General features: G+C 43.2%; 1 protein-coding gene across 5 annotated transcripts in view; it reads left to right on the top strand.

The window, feature by feature from the left end:
• Positions 1-18702, top strand: part of FHOD3 (formin homology 2 domain containing 3) — a 495595-nt gene that overhangs the window by 342013 nt on the left and 134880 nt on the right. For 3 of the 5 annotated variants that reach the window (XM_057527271.1, XM_057527269.1, XM_057527270.1), the window contains exon 11: positions 13727-13840. In XM_057527271.1, coding sequence (XP_057383254.1) covers positions 13727-13840 — 114 coding nt within the window. Of the gene's footprint in view, positions 1-6353; positions 6465-9250; positions 9593-10003; positions 10079-13726; positions 13841-18702 lie in introns of all 5 variants that reach the window. The other 2 variants (XM_057527272.1, XM_057527268.1) reach the window with 2 other exon arrangements.

The following is an 18702-nucleotide window of genomic DNA, read 5'->3' as shown; positions in this document are numbered from 1 at the left end:
TGTTGACATTTTGGACCAAAAGTTTTCGGTGCAAATGTTGTTGTGGAGGGCTGCCAGGTGCATTGTAGGATGCAACATCTAAGACTAGATGTCTCCCGACATTGATAAATGTCCCTTAGGGGGCAGAATCACCTGGTTCAGAACCACTGCCCCAGGCTACAGCAATGCCACTTCTAGGTGATGTCAGTCATATTCATGATATGAATGCTTAACTTTATGACATAGTGCCAATTATTTTGCCAGAGTCATTATGCTAATGCACACTCCTATCAGCAATATATGAGAGCCCGTTGATCTAAATGCTCTTCAGTGCTTAGTATTATCTTCAGACTTCTTAATTTTGCCAAGCAGATAAAAAATGGTATCTCATTGTAGTTCCAACTGAGTTCTATTAAACTCTGATTGATTTATATTTAAACTTCGGTTTTAAAATATCATTTCATATAAATGTATTGGCCATGATTGTGTATTTTGCTCACTTTTATAGTTGTGTTTTTACTGATTTTTAAAATATATTTTTTCATATTCCTGATTTGAGTTTATGTCTATTAGATGTGTTGAAATGTCTGCTCCAAATGTGTTGCTTAACTCTTCCTCATCCTGATTTCTTTGGTCCTAGAATATACTTTAACACTGTTTTAAATGTTTCTATTGTACTTTTAAAACATCTCAGCAACATCCATTTTCCTTCTTGTTTTTTGAAGCCTAAGAAACATGACATCAGCCTGAGACCCGAATTTGAGAAAGTTAATTTGACTTTGAAGGAAACTGTGCCCTGCAGAATTGGTCAGGCGGTGGGCCTGTTGCTTTTCCAACATGAAGAGGGTGGCCTCCAGTCTGGGACTGTTTGTGGTTAAAAGGAGACTACCTGATGGGTTCAGAACAGGCCTGTGCCCTAGAGTAACTCCTTGTCAATTACAAACAAGCAGAATACCCCTAGAGGTATTTGAAAGCCAGAGGCCAAAGACCCAGAATGCCTTAGAACAAGTGTAAACAAAATTAAGTTATACTTAATTCAGCTAGGGAAAAAGCAAAATTGTCTGAACTAATTCTTCAATCTTAAATATTAACAGCATAAAATATCATTCCATTTGACTAATTCTACTAGGATGAAACTAAATAAAATCAAGCATAGAAAGTCCTGTGCCCTACGAGAGGGTATTTCCTTCTTCATGCATTTGAGTTGTAGGGCAAGGCCAGTGCTTTGACCATGGGACTTCCTGGAAGTGGATTCCCTGAGTGAGTCATTGTGCTGCCTGCCCTTGGTCCTGCTCTGCCACTCATGATAGCAAAGCTATGACATACACAAGTCATCAGAAGATTTATTGCAGAGTCAGAGATGTTGAGCCCAAAGAGGAAACAGGTTGGGATGTTGATCAGAATGCCTGTCTTCATACATCTGTAGGACAGCTACATTCAAGAGAGGAGGATCAAAAATACACAGCTTACACAGGTGGAAGTTATAAAGGGGAAAGTGTTACTATCTGCCAGTGATTGGGAATGCTTTGCAGAGTACTATGTCCTCTTCCTTAGTGAATCAAGCAGAGTTCTGAGTATCCATTAGTGGGGGATGGTAGAGATTTCCTAAGAAGGCTCCAAAGCCAGTGACGATGATGGTGATGATGATGATGAGAGCTAATAGCTAAAACAAATTGATTTGCTCACTGTATACTGCTCCTTTTCAAAGTGCTTTACATATTAACCCAGTTCTCCTAGAAGGTAGGTACTGTTGATATCCTAAATTGGGATGAGGAAGGTGGGGCCCAAGGTCACACAGCTGGTAAATTATGGAGCTGGAGTACAACCCAGGCAGTTGGCTCCGAGCCTCTCCAACTCCAGCAGACTTTGCTTCTAAATGACTTTACCACCTGGGAGAACAAATGAAGTCAAGTCATTTTGGAGGCTGGGGCTCCCTGTTTTGTGTTAAAGAGGAGAGACCCATTGGTTGGCAGGGTAGAGATCCGTGGGTTCTGGGCGGACCAGAAGTAATAACATTTGCAAATTCCTGATCAAGCTGAGGGAAGGTAGCCTCAGGCTGAAGGTTGAGGGTACAGTTTTTAAGTTGACTGCTGTTAGAGCAGAATAGGACTGCCAAGAAAAAGGACTGTGGTGTGTGAGGGTGAGCTGTACCAGGCTCAGAAGGACAGATGGGGTGTGCTCGTTTGTGGCTTGTGGCATTACAGGAGGAATGCTGTCTTCACTGTTCCACTGGCTTCCTTGTTTCTGACAGAAGCACCCCTCAATCCAGGTATGGGGTATATAACCATGGGGTTGTACCAATACTTCTTTCTTCCTTTCCTGCCACATCTAACCAGTCACCAAATTCAGCCAAATCTATTTTAATTTTTTTCGGATCCATCTCTTTTTCTTTAGCTCCACAGCTGTCACCCTCTCTGCCCTACCTCTTTATGAGGCTTGCATAACCTTTATTCCATAAAAGCTGACCAGCACATTTTAAGAAATAGGAATTATAGATCAATCTCTTTCCAGAAGATATACGTAAAAAATTCTTAATAATATTATAATCAACTATACTTCAATTTAAAAAATTCTTAATATTAACAAATAGAACCCAGGTGTTTATAAAAAGGATAACATGGTATAACAAGGTGGGGTTTATTGCTGGTATGCGAGGTTCGTTTAACCTTTTAAAAAGCAGTTTTGTAATTCATTGCATTTGCAGAAATAAAGCGGAAAATCATATGATTATCTTGATAAATGGAAAGAAAGCATTTGATAGAATTCAGCACTCATATATGGCAAAAACTCTTAGCAAACAAGGAAACTTCTTTGATCTGATAAAGAATAAAAAATCTGTGGCAAAGCTCATATTTCCTCTTGATATTTGGGACAATGAAAGGATGCTTACTGTCATCACTTCAGTTCAATGTAATATTGCAGTTCCTAGCCAGTGTAACAAGGCAAGAAAAAGAAAGGCATAAGAGTTGGAGCAAAATAAATACAACCATCATTACTTACAGACGGTATGCCTGTCTATATACGAAATCTGAAGAAATCTATATAAAAAGTATTACAATTGATAAATTTGGAAAAGTTGCTGGATACAAGGTAAATTTACCCCCCAAATCAATTTTATTTCTATATATCATCAAATAAATAGAAAATTAAATTGGAAATTGATAACATGTACAGTAGCATTAAAATTTATATTTAGAAGTAAATTTAACAGAAAATATATAAGACCTCTACTGAAAATTTAAAGCTTTAAAAGAAATGAAAGAATATTGGAATAAGATTAGATCTAAATAAAGGATATACCACAGCCATGGATTGGAAGACTTAATATGTAAAATTGTCAGTTCTTTTTCTAATTTGTGTATAAATTCAATACAATCCCAACTAGTAGTCCAGCTAGATTTTGGTGAAGCTGATTGACAAGCTGATTCAAAACTTCTATGAAAGTATAAAGGGCAAAGAACTTACTTTGCAATGTCAAGGTCTATCATAAAACTGTAATAATTAAGATAGTATTCATGCAAAGATAGAAAAATTGACTAATGGTGAGAAAAAGTCCAGAAACCCACAGATATATACTTGATTTATGATAAAGATGATACTAACATGGGGAAAATATGGCCTTTTTACTAAATGGTTCTGGGCCAATTGTATGTCCACGTGGGGATAAGATGTATCTTACCTCTATCTCATATGATACAGTAAATAAATTATGGATGGACTGCAAATTTAAATGGGAAAGGTTATATAATAAAGCTTTTAAAGGGTCACATAAGAGAATGCCTTTAAGACCTTGGTGTAAGCAAAAAAAAAAAAAAAAAAAAAAGAACAGGACAAAAAAGACACTAACCATCAAAGAAAAAAAGATAAATAGGGTCCCATTAAGCTTAAGAACATATGTTTATTAAAAGATACCATGAAGTGGATGCAAAGGCAACCCACAGGGAAAACATATTTGCAACACTAGAATATGACAAATTACTTGCGTCCAAATTATGTAAAGAATTTCTACAAATCAAAAGCCTTTTTTTTAAGTTTATTTATTTATTTATTTATTTATTTATTTATTTATGGCTGCATTGAGTCTTCGTTGCTGTGCGTGGGCTTTCTCTAGTTGTGGCAAGTGGGCGCTACTCTTTGTTGTGATGCTCAGGCTTCTCATTGCGGTGGCTTCTCTTGTTGCGGAGCACAGGCTCTAGGCGCTCGGGCTTCAGTAGTTGTGGCTCGCGGGCTCTACAGCACAGGCTCAGTAGTTGTGGTGCATGGGTTTAGTTGGTCCACTGCACATGGGATCTTTCTGGACCAGGGATTGAATCTGTGTCCCCTGCATTGGCAGGTGGATTCTTAACCACTGCGCCACCAGGGAAGTCCGAGGCTTTTCTTTTTTTTTTTTAAAGGCAAAGTACTTAGACACTTCAAAAAGAGGATATCTAAATAGACATTAAAAGTATGATAATGTGCCCATCTTCATTAGTCATCAGGGAAAGCAAAGTAAAACCACAATGAGACATCATCACACACAGATTAGATGGCAAATGAAATAGACAAAAACATAAAATCTTGGCAAGGATGTGGAAGAACCAGAATGCTCATATACTATCTATGGGAATGTAAATTCATTCATTCATTTTAAAAAATTGTTTGACAGTTTCTAATAAAGATGAATTTAAGCATATCTTATGACCCAAAACACTAAAAAACATGTACTACAATATCTATAACAGCCCTATTCAAAATGACCCCAAACTGAAAAGTACCTGATTATCATCAACAGTAGAATGGATAACTAAATTATAGTATATTCATGTAAGAGAATACTATACAGCAATGAGAAAGAATGATCTTCAAGTACACATAACAGTATAGATGAATCTCACAAGTGTAATACTGAACAAAAGGAGCTAGATACAGTATGATTCCTTTTAGATGGAGAAGAAAATCAGGCAAAGCTGACCTGTGCTGTTTCAAGTTGGGGAGGGAAGCAGTTGGAAGGGAGCTTTAAAGGAATGCTGATTAGGTAGATGCATCTATTCCGTGAAACCTCAGTGATTCGTGTACTTTTCTGTATGTGTTTTATATTTCAGTAAAAAGAAAAACTGTAACTGAAGGAGAGTGGGGCAAAAGAGTTACAGATTTTGGCAGAATGATGCCTACAGTGGGAAACGGTCGATTCATAAGGATTGAAGGCAAGAAGGAGCTGGTGGACGTTTAGGAAGTAGAGGAGGACACTGAGATTTCAGAAGAGTTATGGTGGGAGGAGAGGAATGAGAGATTTGGGGGAATGGGGGCTTGTGGTTGGGGGTCAGAAGTTTAGATTTAAGGTTTCCAAGGTGGGCTACTTAGATGTGATGATGAGGTCCAGCCTGTGAGGGCCTGAAGTGAACAAAGATGAAGGTCATTGGAGTTCAGGAGTTTTAATCCCTTTGGCAAGGGATTGAGAAGCTTGGGTAAGTGTTCCACATGGAACACTTGCATCACATAAGTCACATGTTGATAGAATTTAGAGGCCAAAGGAGGGTAATGATTCAGTTATCAAAGTCTGTACTTGTTTAGCTGCAAGGGCAAAACCCAAGTTAAACTACCTTAAGCAAAAATGAAAAGTTATTATCTTCTGTTAGTGAAAGGCCAGGGTGAAGCTTCAAAAGTATTAGATGCAAGTGTTAAAATTGCCATGGAGACTGCTTTCCTCTCTCTCCACCTCCGTCCCTCTTTCTCCAACTCTGCTGTTCTTGGGCCGGGGTCACTCACAGGCAGCCTTCCTCCACTAGACTTAGGGTGTCCTTGTACCTTCTCATCCCTGAAGGCACCAGGAGAAATCCCAGGGGTGGCCCAGATTGACTCCACCTGGACTATGTGTTAACCTTTGAAGTGGGGGGGGGGGAATCAGCCCCCCACCCCCAAACACATTGACTGAGAATGAGGGAGTGACATGCAAAAACCATCCGTCCACCGTAGAGGGTGGTGCAGGAAGGAATGCAGTGAAGACATGAGGACTTCTCGCTGCAGGCGCTGGGCAGCCCTGAGAACAGCCACTGCATGACTCTGTATGCAGAAGGAGAACCACCTGGGAGGCCTGCCCAAGGCCAGAAGCTGTTGTGAATCATGTGTGGTAGGGGGATGGGAGGAGCGGGGTCAGGGTATGCAGGCAGTAGCATCCAGCCAACTTGACAAAGAAATGTGGCTTGTGCTGGGTTATTGCATCTCCAGCCCACACTTAAATTTCCCCATCTCACAACTGTCTCCTCTAAGTGTGCTCTTTTCATCTCAGCCAGCTGGAGTTTTTTTTTTTTGCTTCATCTTCCTGTTTGTCTGTAATGCTTATCTTGCTTTTCCATCTTGTCTCTGTGTGCATTTCTCTTTTCCTGGCCTTGCCTCAGGGTTGAGGAGGAGGAGGAGGAGGAGGAAGAGGAGCAGCCAGTCACGGAGCCCAATTCAGAGGAAGAGAAAGATGACGATGCCCCCTGTCCGGGCAAGGACAGGTACCGAGGGCTGGACACTCCCTGGCTCCCACCAAAAGCCTGGAGTCTCCTTCCTAAGGGATAGTTTGCAGCCACCCTTCAGTAGCCGCCTCCCTTCCTCACTAGCTCCCACTGGCAAACGTTTACACAGAGCCACAGAGTGACTGGTTTTATAGAAATAACTGAGCACGTTTTCCCTAGAGAACCGTGTTTTTTACTCAAATGCTGCCTTCCTAACCTTGCTTTATGGGAGACACACCCAGGAGCTTTTCTCCCCACTGTCCCCTCCCTCACTGAGTGCTTTGGCTCAGTCAGATTGACAGTACCTAACGGGATGTTCCTCTCTGCTCAGAAAACTTTAACCCTCCCTACACTGTAGGAAGAATAATTCCATGTGTCCCCTTCTTCCTACTAATTTTACCAGTACAATGTTATCTATAATGTGTGGATGTCTGCTGTAGGAATAATGCCTTTTGATTTTTATCTAAATGGACAGAAACACTTTTCACCCCATATAGCGTAGAAAAAATTCCCAGCATTTATTTGCATGCCTAGAATAACTACCATAGCTCTACAGCCCTTTGGGGGAGTTTTCTGTCCTCCACTCACCTCTCCAAGGTGCATCCTTTCTGTCTTCGGTCAATGTTAACAGACACAGGCACCTTGCAGATATGTGTAAATTTTGTGGTATTTTCCCCAAATGATGTCTGTATGAAAAATAAAAATTGATCATGGGTAAATTCATTTTCTGACATTCAAAAATAATTCTATAACTGAATGGTTCCTTCACTTGATTGATTACGCTGCAAACTGATATTGTTGCTGTTAGTTTTTCCACAAGTAAGCAAAGTCAAAAGGATCTTGGATGAATTAGGGTAAAATCTTTCTCTTACCAAGTTCAAAGTTAATGTGATTCTTTGCTGCTGTGGCCTCATTCTCGGGGCCACCGGCGCACATAAAAGTTCTCAGACAGGCTCATTTGACGTGCTGAGATGCCCACCACTCCCAGGGGTCGTGGGATCCTCTCTGAACTGATTGCTTCCCCCCTTTGGACATGTCCGGGAAGAAGCCAGCAGGATGTAGAGAGAGGAAAGGAATGACCTAGTGACAGACAGTGAGGTACACATTCCAGAATGAGATGGGGAGAAAGGTCGGCATTAACCAAGGGCCCCCGCCCGTGCCGAGTGCCATGCTTGGGGGGTAGTGACCTTAGTTAGGGATGCTCTGGGAAGGGAGGAGGTTCAGTTGACAGTCCCACCTTAGGTCAAAAATGAGTCACAGAAAATCTTGTGGACCCTCAATAAATACATCGGTGTGGCTCTACACGTGCTTAAATGTGCATGGTATGTCCCACCCACAGACTTTTCACCCTCAGGGGCTCAAACAGCTCAGCAGCACCTACAGACCAGATGGAAGAATCTGGCTGGAAAGAGCAGCCTCCAAAGGCATCCCTACTGACTCGTGCTGTCTTTACATGGGATTGCTATTTACACAGGTAGATGGTGGTTTATCCTATCCTCTGCAGTGTCTTTGACTATATGACTGATTCTGGAGGGTGTCTTCATCAGAGACTATACAGTTAGACTTTTCAGTTTTAGGAAGCAAAGGTGTGCATATTAAACACCAGCGTTTGATCTTAACCACGGTGTTCATTAACATTGATCTGGACGTTATTTCTTCCCTGATGTCAACCTACTAGACTTAAAAGTGGTGGGAAAGATTCTGCTTACTTCTGTGGGCTTGGTGTCTTCCACTGCTTCTCCTTCCTGCTGGCTGCTTCCTTGTGTTTGCCCGCCATGTGTGCCCACCACGTGTGCCCCCTGTGTGTGTGTACCACCTGTGCCAGGCCTGCCCTGGGCACTGCAGTGTGGTCTCATCCCATCCTCCCCTTGAGCCAGGGAAACCGGTATGTCCCTGCCCTTATATACAGATGGAGCTCTAGATTTGAGGTAGGAAAAACAACAGCTCACATCCCGTTCCCAAGTGGGCATGGCTGGGAGTCAAGTTCTCTGGGAAAAGGACTATGATTTTGAAAAATGCAGAGTTTAATGTAGATTCTCCTGTTACAAAGGTAGGCTTCAAAATGTCTAAGTGGTCTAAATCCAGTCCCCTGAAGATGGAAAGTCTTCATAACTGTATCTGTGGCAGAATGAGGCCTGCCTGCAGGAGTCTAGACATCTAGGGCTTAGTGGTAGAGGAAGCCCTGGGGGAAGTGTGAACCGGGCAAAATGTGTCTTCACTCTGCCAGCCCCTCATTTCCAGCTCTTTGCATTTCTTGCTGGCATCTTTTCTCCTTCTCCACACTTGCTTTCCAGAAAGGATCTGAAAGCAGTGACTGTTAAGTATGGGGCTTGTGGGATACCTCGCCCTCAAGTTTGGGTGTTTCAGGAGGAGGGCAGATCCCCTATTTAATCAAGACAAAGAAATGAAGTTCAAATTGTGGAAATTCCGGTGCCGACACAACCAGTGGGGAGAAACTTGGGGATTGAGGGGCAGGTGCAGAAGAGCCTTTGAGCTTCCACTAAACCCCCTCATAAAGGCCCTTGTATGCTCAGAGGCCAGGTGGGTCTTACCCCCCCAGATTGGCAAGCCCAGGGCGCCAGGATTATTGGGAAAACCAGGGCTTCTGGCTTTTATGCTGCAGGTCAAGAAACACAGCTGGACTCTTAAGTGAGCGGCCCTAACAGTAGTGAGCTTTTACGTGTCTTTTTCTCTTTCCTAACTTTTGCTCCCTCTCTCCCAAATCTCTTTCCCTCCCCTTCCTTCCCCCTCCTCCTCTCCTCCCCTCCTCCCTGCTGACCCAGCGTCGAGGCCAGCCCTGCCTCAGAGCAGGTCCCCACCGGAAAGGATGCTGCGCCCGAGAGTCCGGCCCTCCCCGCGGCCTCCAGTGCCTCCTCACCGGGAAAGCAGCTCCCGGCCGGCAGTGCAGCGGGGACCGCCTTGCGCGGAGGGTCCTCAGGGCCTGCGCTGCGCGCGCCCTCCACGCCCTCCCCGGCTTCTCAGCCCTTCCGCGCCGCACCCGGCCCCGCGAAGGCGTCACCGACCGTAGAAAAGCTGCCCTATGTGCTTCACAGCCCCTTCCACCTCTTCTCCTATGACTTTGAGGATTCGCCCTTGTCCACCAAGGAAAAGGAAGCCGAATCCCAGCAGGAAAGCAGGTAGATCCGGCCCACGTGATGGCCTGCGCGAGGCTAACCCGGGGACGGTGACGCAGCGTGTTAGCTGCATCCTCTGGCTTGTCTTTCGTTCGCTGCGTTTGCGGAGATTCCAGTCAGAGCAGAGAGCAGTTGTGGTGTGAACTCTCTGAGCGCTCACTAATTACCAGTATGTAGGCAAAAGGCAGAAGAAAATTCCAGCTGCTTGAATGGAGGAGCTCTTGTGTTATAACGTAATTACTAAAAATGGATTTTTGAATTTAAGGTTTATAAAAATATGCACAGTCTGTCAAAATCTACACATCTCATGCCCATCTCTCTGGCACGGGCTCTCTTTTGATCTGCAGAAGGCAGCCAGGTGCTTTGCCAGCTTTCCAGGCAGCGTTTTGAGTGGGGTTTTCCTTCCTTTAACAGTTCCTCTGATTCTCTCCATCCGAGCACGTATTCTGCCTCCGAGCCTTACAACTTCCGGTTTTTCTCTTCCAATAGGTGGGTGTCTTTTCTTTATCTCCTTTCCCTTTTCTGTAGCTTTCTGTTTTTATTCTAATGTATGTGATTTTCTTTCAGACATTGCTCATAGCTTCCCATGAGATGGCAAACAATTGCAGTTTGAATCACTTCACAGGCATTAGTATAATTACATTATTTAAGTATGGACACCTCAATGATTCTTATGCAAACCGGAGATGAGGCAGAGGGAGGGAGGTGTGCAAATCAAAACGGCACGGGGAATTTTCAGCAGGTGCTTGTCAGCTTGCCTGTGTGCCTGCCCTTCACTGATGCCTGGATCAGGACCTCTCTGCAGAGCGGGGAATGGGGAACAGAGGGTTTGCATATTTTAAACAATCAGTTGTCCAAAGTCAATAATAAAAGTCAGTATTGACTGATGGCCACTCCCATATTAAGAGTAATAATAATAATTGCTAACATTTATTGAGCATTTATTGAGAGCCAAGCCCTGTACTTTAAAGTATCACTTAACCCTGAAGAGGTAGGTTCTATTTCTAGCCCTTATATACAGTGAGGAAACTGAGGCACAGAGAGGTTGGGTACGTGGGGAATGGTGTCTACCAGACTGGCTTTGTATACCATCAGGAGTACGTGGCCTCCAGTTTGAACACCTCCAAACTACAAGTCCTCTACCAGTCTCTTTTAGGTCTAAAATTCTCAGTTATTGTGATCTTTCACACAGTTTTCATGAAATGCATCCAACATAGCTCTCACATTCCCCAAGAACAGTATCCGTGTACAAGGTAGGAGCTGCACATTTGACCGGAAGAAAAAATATCTTGGCAACCTCATCTTCCCCAGCAGGGTGGTGTTAGCCCGGGATGGTGATGGTCTCACAGCTTCTGACGGGGCTTTCCTGGGACCCAGGTCCCTCCCACTTGGTCCCCAGGCTTCAGTACCACTGACAGTCCTGGGGGATGAGAGCAATAGAAACATGGAAATGGACAAAACAAATATACACATAAATTGAGAAAAGCAGCTGCATGCTTGTGAATGAAGATTGGCTTGGATTTCACTGAGAAAAGTTTACAATTTTTTAATCATTTGACAGGAATTTGAATATTGTATAAATATCGTTCGTACCAATTAATTTTCTGATGTTCACTTACTGTGGTTTTTGGAGGTCTGTATGGCCACAGATTTGACTGCTCAATGGTTGACTGCAATTGTATGGGTTATAATAGAGACCAACCAGTTAGTCATTAAAAAGAATTTTTTAAAAATACAAACACTAACACACCATTGTAAAGCAATTATACTCCAATAAAGATGTTAAACAAACAAACAAACAAAACCAAAAAACGCCGTGTAGTGAATTGAGTGAATTGTATGATCCAGTTAGTTTGGCTGAAATTCAGAAGCAAAATTAGACAGACCATGAGGTCGTTGAATTAATTGCTCAACCAGTAGAAAAACCAAAAGAGGGAAAACGACACTATGCTTCTTTTATTTCCATAACGTCATCGAAACATAATTTTAGTAAAGTAATCCTGTTAAAACATTCTCCGGGATGCCCACTTTTGGTTGGGAAGGGGATGGTTTTAGATGCTTGCGTAGAATAACAAGTTTAGTGTCCAGGCAGCTGGGTGACGCAGGGCTGAAGCTGGAGCCCGGGGCCTGTCTCTGAGGACTTGGAGGACCTGGGCAGCGTCCTTCCCTCCCAGGTGGGGCCCACTGCCTCCTGCTTCTCTCCCTCTCTTCCCTGCTGAGCTTGTGCTCCCCTCTCTGCTGCTTCCTTTCTTTTGTATATTCTCGTCCTTTGCCTTTCTGTCTTCCCTGTGGCCTGTGGTTTTGGGGGCCCTCTTTTTAAATTTTTTTATTTAGGTGTAATTGACATAACGTTATATTGGTTTCAGGTATACAGCATAGTGATTCAATATTTGTATAATGGGGGGCCCTCTTGAAAAATCAAGCCAATACTCACTTGGAGAAGCAGTAAACAACCTGTTGGACAGGTAGAGTGTTGGGGCTTTAAGAGAGGAGAAGATGAGTGTCCAGAAACCAAGTCCCATGAAGGTGGTATGCTAACAGGGGAGGGTGGTGGGGTAGTATTATGAGTCCCCATCTGCCTGCCAGAGTGCCTGGTACTTAGCACAGGCTGACACATGATACCAAATAAGCAGATTAGAAGAGCAACAGCCAACACACCAGACTTAGCAACACAGGGTAGATTTGGGATAGTATAAGTATTTTATTTCCCATTATAATAATGTAATTTATTAAGGAAAACTGAAATTTCACCTCCGTATTCCACTTTTAAAAATAGATGGCCTGTTTTTTTACACTTTTTTCTACACGTGGTTTTTAACCTTTAAGATTATTTTTTACAATTGTGATCAAACTCAATGTGTAATATTATATCTTGATGTGACGTGCAGTATGTGTGTGTGTGTATATTTATACACACACACACTCTCACGTACACATACATTATAACCATTTGCCATGTTATCACTTATAAATTGGCAATCATTTTAATGGTTGTGTAATCTTCCATTGACGAATGTTACATCATACTTTCTTAGCCATTCTCACACTGTTACCTGGTTGGGTAGTTGCCGGTTTTTTGCCATGATCTCAATGAGGCTCCAGTGAGTATCTTCCTGTGTGATACTTTTAGTATATAAATAACCATAAAGTTATGTTAACGTCCCAAAAGTAGACCTACTTGGTCAAGGGGTATCCACATTTTGAGGTCAAATTGCTTCCTAGAATGGTTAGTTGGTGGGAGTTTATATTGGATTCACTGCATGGGGGAAGGTCTTTGTGCACTTATATCATAGTGACCCTTGGGGTCCCACACACTCCAGTACTGTGTCCTCACCAGTTTAGAAGAAGGAGTCGGCCCTACCTTGTAGCTGAGGAGGTTGTGAGGCAAAGCTCTGATCATGATAGCTAAATACAAATAGATAGCTAAAGAAAAGCTATTCTGAAAAACAAAGAAAACTCTAGAATTTTACAAATCCTGAAACTTGTTAGAGATGACTGGGAAATGATAAAAGCTCATTTAAACCTAGTGGCTATAATTTTGGTTCTAGGGAAATATTGGATGAAAACATTGAATACATGCACCTCTAAGCATCAGGCCAGCCTAGAAGGTCTGGGGACAGTTTCTCCTTGATCGTTGGGCATGTGATGAGATTATAGCATTTAATGGATGAAATTGATTCAGAAACACCTAAAGGAGAATTTTTAATCCGATGTTTCTTTAGCTAATCATCTGGTATTTTCTGCAGACCTTTGATGCAATTAATGCTAATTGTGCCACCACGAGAGGCAAGAAAATCTTCAGATTCAATTGAAAGTAATTTGGATTCTTGATTTATGTTAGCACCTAGTTTTAATGTACACTTAAAAAGAAAGGAAATATGAGGGTTTTATTTAAACCCTTTGTCATAAATCCTGCTGCCTAATAGTTTTCGACTTTGGGAAATTTTTCTGATGAGAAATAAAACAAAGAAGTTACCAAGTTTCTTCAAGTTAGGGTAATCACTAACAGTGCTACCATTTCCAGACCTGTTTTTCTTGCAAAAATTAACATAGTTTGCCAAGTGTTATTCATTTATTGACTTGTACTCATTTTTCTGTCCCTTCCTGCCCCACAACTTAAATCTCTGCACTCTCCAGATACAGCAACTTTGGCAACAACTCTCATCACTCCTCGAGACCTTCGTCTGGATCCAATGTGACCATCACCCTCACGTCACCTCTTTCACCTCCACAGGAGGCCGGGCTGGAAAGGTGGGTTTTAGAAGAAGCATGGTGATGACTTCCCTGTTCTCAAGTGAAGGGAATCAGTTTGATTAAGAGGGCCCCAAGGAAAAGTATAAATGAAAAGAATAATCTGAAATATTTCCCTTTACAGAATATAGCCCAAAGGTAAGAATCTTTTCTGTCTCTTTCACACTGTGTACTAAGTAAATATTTCATTAGAGGTGATATTTTATTGGTAATACTGTCTTATCTCCCTACATACTATAGATAGGTATACCAGTTTGTTCTAAAATACTTAAATGTGAATGTTTCTATTCACCTCTTAAAAACTGTTCTAGATTTTGTGTAAACCGTGCAATTTGTCTTATACACATGTTTTCACCTTTGAATGATTCATTGTATGTAAATCAGGAGGTAGTGGGCCTGTTAAGGTGTTGTGTAATTAATCCAGGACCTACCAGAAGAGAAACAAATTGTATGGGTCCATGGAAGGAATGTAACTTGGCAAGAGTATTAATTAGGCCACCAGAAATGAACTGATTATTACTCCTAGAAGTGAATGATTGCACAGGATATGTTTACAAGGGAAAGGTAAGACCTGTAACCTTAGAACAATTAAAAACAGGTACCCTTATATGGCAAGAGTGCTGAGTTAGAGAAGACAGGCTAGGGTTCCAGCTCACTCAGTGGGAAGTTATTTAACCCCTGAGGGTAGATGCCCCTTATGCCAACCCTTACCTTAGAGGGTGGTTTTGATGAGCAGATGAAAAAGTACACATGAAAGCCCTGTGTGAACCCCACCATGTGGGTCCAGTGGGAAGTGACAATGTATGATGATGAGATACAACTTCCAGCAGCTCATGATTGATCAGATATTGAGACATGAGTGATTCACAGAAGTCATTTGCCTCAAATCCTGAATTTAAAACAAATTCTATCTGTATTCCAAATTCAAATCGTCTCTTGTGCATTCTGAAGTGTGTTTTGCTGAGCGCTGCTGGTGGTTGGGGGTTTGGTTGGGATACAGAGCCCCAGGAGGAAGGGCTGTCCAATGGGGTTTACCTGGCCACACATCACCTGTAAGTTCTAAGATGGTGCATAAACCCCATGGTGTCAAAATCCCAGGTTCCACAGTCCAGTGTGGTCCTGCGCTGGGCATATTTGGGCTCAGTTTGGTCTTGGTAATAAGGTAACAAGTTGATTACCCTGAAGATACTCTCTGCCCTTTACCCCAGGGCACCTCTTCTGGGGATCAGCTGAGGTTGCCTGTGCTCCCAGAGAGGTCACCAGTAAAGAAAACCCTTGTCCTATTAGATGTGAGATTTGGGGCTGAAGTAAGGAATATGAGAGTCTGAATGATATTACATCACATACCTCGCACATGCTTGGCTGCCAGCTTCTCGGGAGCAGGGAACCAGGCTCCATTCATTGCCGTGTCCCCCATAGTACCTGGGGCTGGGCTGTGGCAGAGTTGAAGTATCCAGGTGAATTATCCACTCACTGGTTGGAAAACAGTTTGGAGGTCCCTGAAGTTGAGAAGTTATAAGGATAGAAGGTCTGCAGGTTTCCCAAGCCCCGGCCTTTGGGGGACATTGTTCCCGGGTCCTAACAGGGAAGCCCCAGCCTCAGCCTACTGGAAACCCAGGTCCAGTTTGGGCTGTTCCAGGAGTGCAGGCCCCTGAAGGACTCCTGTCTGTGTCTCCTTCCCTGCTGGGGCTGGCTGAGTGTCCCCTGGGGTTGCTGGGGGATTAAACGAGGGAGGAAGGGGCTGGTTCGCAGAGAGGATGGAGTGCCCTGGGGGGGAGGCTGGTCTTCATCCTAAGGCCCTGGGGCTTTAGGGTTTTGAAGCAGCTGGTGATGCTCTCTAATTTGTCAACAGTGCAGAAGGAGCCAGCGGGGCGAGGCTGCAGAGACAGGGACCGCCAGAAGCTGCCTCTGAGTCTGAGAGAGGTGACCATGGCCAAGAAGGGCAGAGGCCTTGGGGCTTGAGAGGATCAGCGGGTTGGCTGCTGCCGGGAGGGTGGGAGCAGGGGAAGCAAAGTGAGGGTTCAGGCTTGCAGGAGCCTGTGGGTGTTAGAAACAAGGAACTGAGGTAGAAGATACTGGAAGAGAAGCAAATCGAGGATGGAGATGTTCATCTTGGGGCACGCAAGGCCTGAGGGGTCTGTCTGACACCCAGGGAGATGCTCCAGGCGCTGGGGAGGTAAGAACTCAGTGGTCCTCGGCTTGAAGAAGGCACTGGGTTAAAATCCGTTAGAGGGAGGCTGCACGCTGAGACCCAGTCACTGGGGACAGCAGGGGCCCGTCCTGTTCTCTCTTACTGTGCACTTCCGCCATAGGAAATTCATTACATCCACTGTATCCACTAGCAAGGAAAGCTTCAAAGAGTTTCCTACTTCCTTTCCGTTTGCATGATTTTTTTCAACTATCACCATCTGCGACTTTGAAAAACCATGTGATGGATCATTTGAAACATCAGCTGTGCCATTTCATTAAGGCCGGGAAGCCACCAGGCCGGGCTGCATCATCACGTCTTACTCTCACCGTGCTAGCTTATGTTTTGTGACTACTAAAAAAAAGAAAAAGAAAAATCAGAGGGGCCCCAACTCCAAATCATATTTGTATGCTACCACCCAAGCATATTATGTCAGTTGTATTTATGATAATGTATATTTTCATACAGTATATTTATTTTCTTTTTCCTATTTAATAACTGGATTCTTTGGATGTCACCCATAATCTATTTTTACATTTACAAATATTTTCTGCCTTATTAAGATACATGATTGTTTTTTTTTTTTAATTAATTAATTAATTTATTTTTGGATGTGTTGGGTCTTCGTTTCTGTGCGAGGGCTTTCTCCAGTTGCGGCGAGCGGGGGCCACTCTTCATCGCGGTGCACGGGCCTCTCACTATCGTGGCCTCTCTTGTTGCGGAGTACAGGCTCCAGACGCGCAGGCTCAGCAGTTGTGGCTCACGGGCCTAGTCGCTCCGCGGCATGTGGGATCCTCCCGGACCGGGGCACGAACCCGTGTCCCCTGCATTGGCAGGCGGATTTCTAACCACTGCGCCACCAGGGAAGCCCCTACATGATTGTTTTTACCGAGGTATATACTTCAGTAGAGTTTGTAAGATTTATCATTGAGGTGTTTTATAATACCCATAATTATTGAAACCAAACAGAAAACTCTTAGGAAAAACATTGAGCTATTATGAACAGTTGCATATTTGCAATGAGAACCCACGTGTTCTGTTAGAACACTCCTGACTAATAAACAGCATGACAGGGCCCCATGCAGTACCCGGCAGTTCTAGAAATCCTTTCCCTTGATTTGGAAGCAAGACTTACTTCTCTGAAGTCCTAGGAAAATCAGGCCAACTAAAACACCCCTTCAGGCAGGTCAGCCCGATTTGGGACTACAGCTGGGCATCATTGTGAGTTTGGAGTTTTCCATCTTTTTCCCAAGCATATTAGTGTGTTGGATGTTAATAAAACTCGGAATGATAAATCGACCTAGAAAGGAAGAACTGAAGAAACAATATATAAATTAAATCAAGGCAGGGGTATTAAAACGAATCCATCTCCACGTCTCCTATTACAGCTTCGTTTATAGGGCTCTTTTCGAAACAGAGAGTGTAGCGTTGATTTTCATGAAATTGCAACTTGAGTTGTGCCCAAACAAAACAAAATAAGAAAACCAGAACTATTTGCAAAAGCCCTCAGGGATACAAGATGCAACTGTCTAATGAAAGCAGACTTTTAAAATGCTTCAATTTTGAAAATGTGCTTTTTGAGTGGAAATGTTCTAAATATTTTCTTTTTAAAAGAAAACAAAATTACAAGACTATTTGAACCATTCACGTTCAAATAGTCAAATGAAACAAACAAGCAAACAATAATCACAGCACAGTCACTGTGGCTCTGGTCAGAGCTCATCCTCTCTCCATCCCTGCGGCACCATCCCCATCTGGTGGCCTTTTCAGAAGTGGCAGCTGGAGGCTTGTCTGGTGTTGTGACAGCAGTTACGGAGGGAGTTCAGGGGAATGGTGTCGGGGGTTGAAGGTGCTTTGAGGCGGGTCAGTCTTTGTGCTGGGGCTAGGAAGGAAGTGCTCTGGGAACGAGGCGCCCCCCTGCGCTGTGAGCTGAGGTGAGCAGGTGAAGATGCTGAGAGCTCAGCGGGTACACCTGGGAGATTTTAGGAGGCCAGGGAGGACTTCCCTGTAGACCTGTCAGTGTACCATAAGCATTGACTCTGATCTCTTTCCCCCTTACGATAGTGCTGTTGTCTACTGTAAATGGCAATCACCTGCCTGTTTTACAGACTAATGTCAGGAGTCCTTAGAAGTTTGGGAATTGTCTACCTTCTATAGTCGTCCCAGCAGAGTTTTTCTGACTTCCTGGAAGACTATAAGCCCAGATATTAGTAGTGACACTTCCTTTGGGAATAAATGGATAATAAGGGATGAATAAAGGATGCAACTTTAAATTCTGTTGTATGACTGTTTATATGGGCTTAGCATGTATTGTATACACAGTATAACATTTGAAAGGTGTGAAGGGGTGCACAGTGCAAGTGAAGCTTCCTCCTACCCAGAAGTAACCACTCCTAGCAATTTCTTATGTGTACTTCCAGAGATATTTTACGTTAATATCAGCATATATGTGTTGAATATAGCTTTACACAAATAGTAACACACTACACAAACTACTCTGCATCTGGCTTTTTCACTTAAAAATATATCTAGGTTCTTTTTCCATAGCAATACTTGTAGCTGTTGCATTCTTTTTAATACTTTGTTCTCTGGGTGCTTCTTCATATACCTAGTCCTGTAATGATGGGCCCTAATCTTTTGCTATTCCAAATGATACTGCAGTGTAATCTTTGTC

Source organism: Balaenoptera acutorostrata, chromosome 13, assembly GCF_949987535.1.
Source record: "Balaenoptera acutorostrata chromosome 13, mBalAcu1.1, whole genome shotgun sequence".
Taxonomy (NCBI): Eukaryota; Metazoa; Chordata; class Mammalia; order Artiodactyla; family Balaenopteridae; genus Balaenoptera; species Balaenoptera acutorostrata.
Note: the sequence above shows the minus strand (reverse complement) of the source record. Positions and strands in the feature narration are given on the sequence as shown.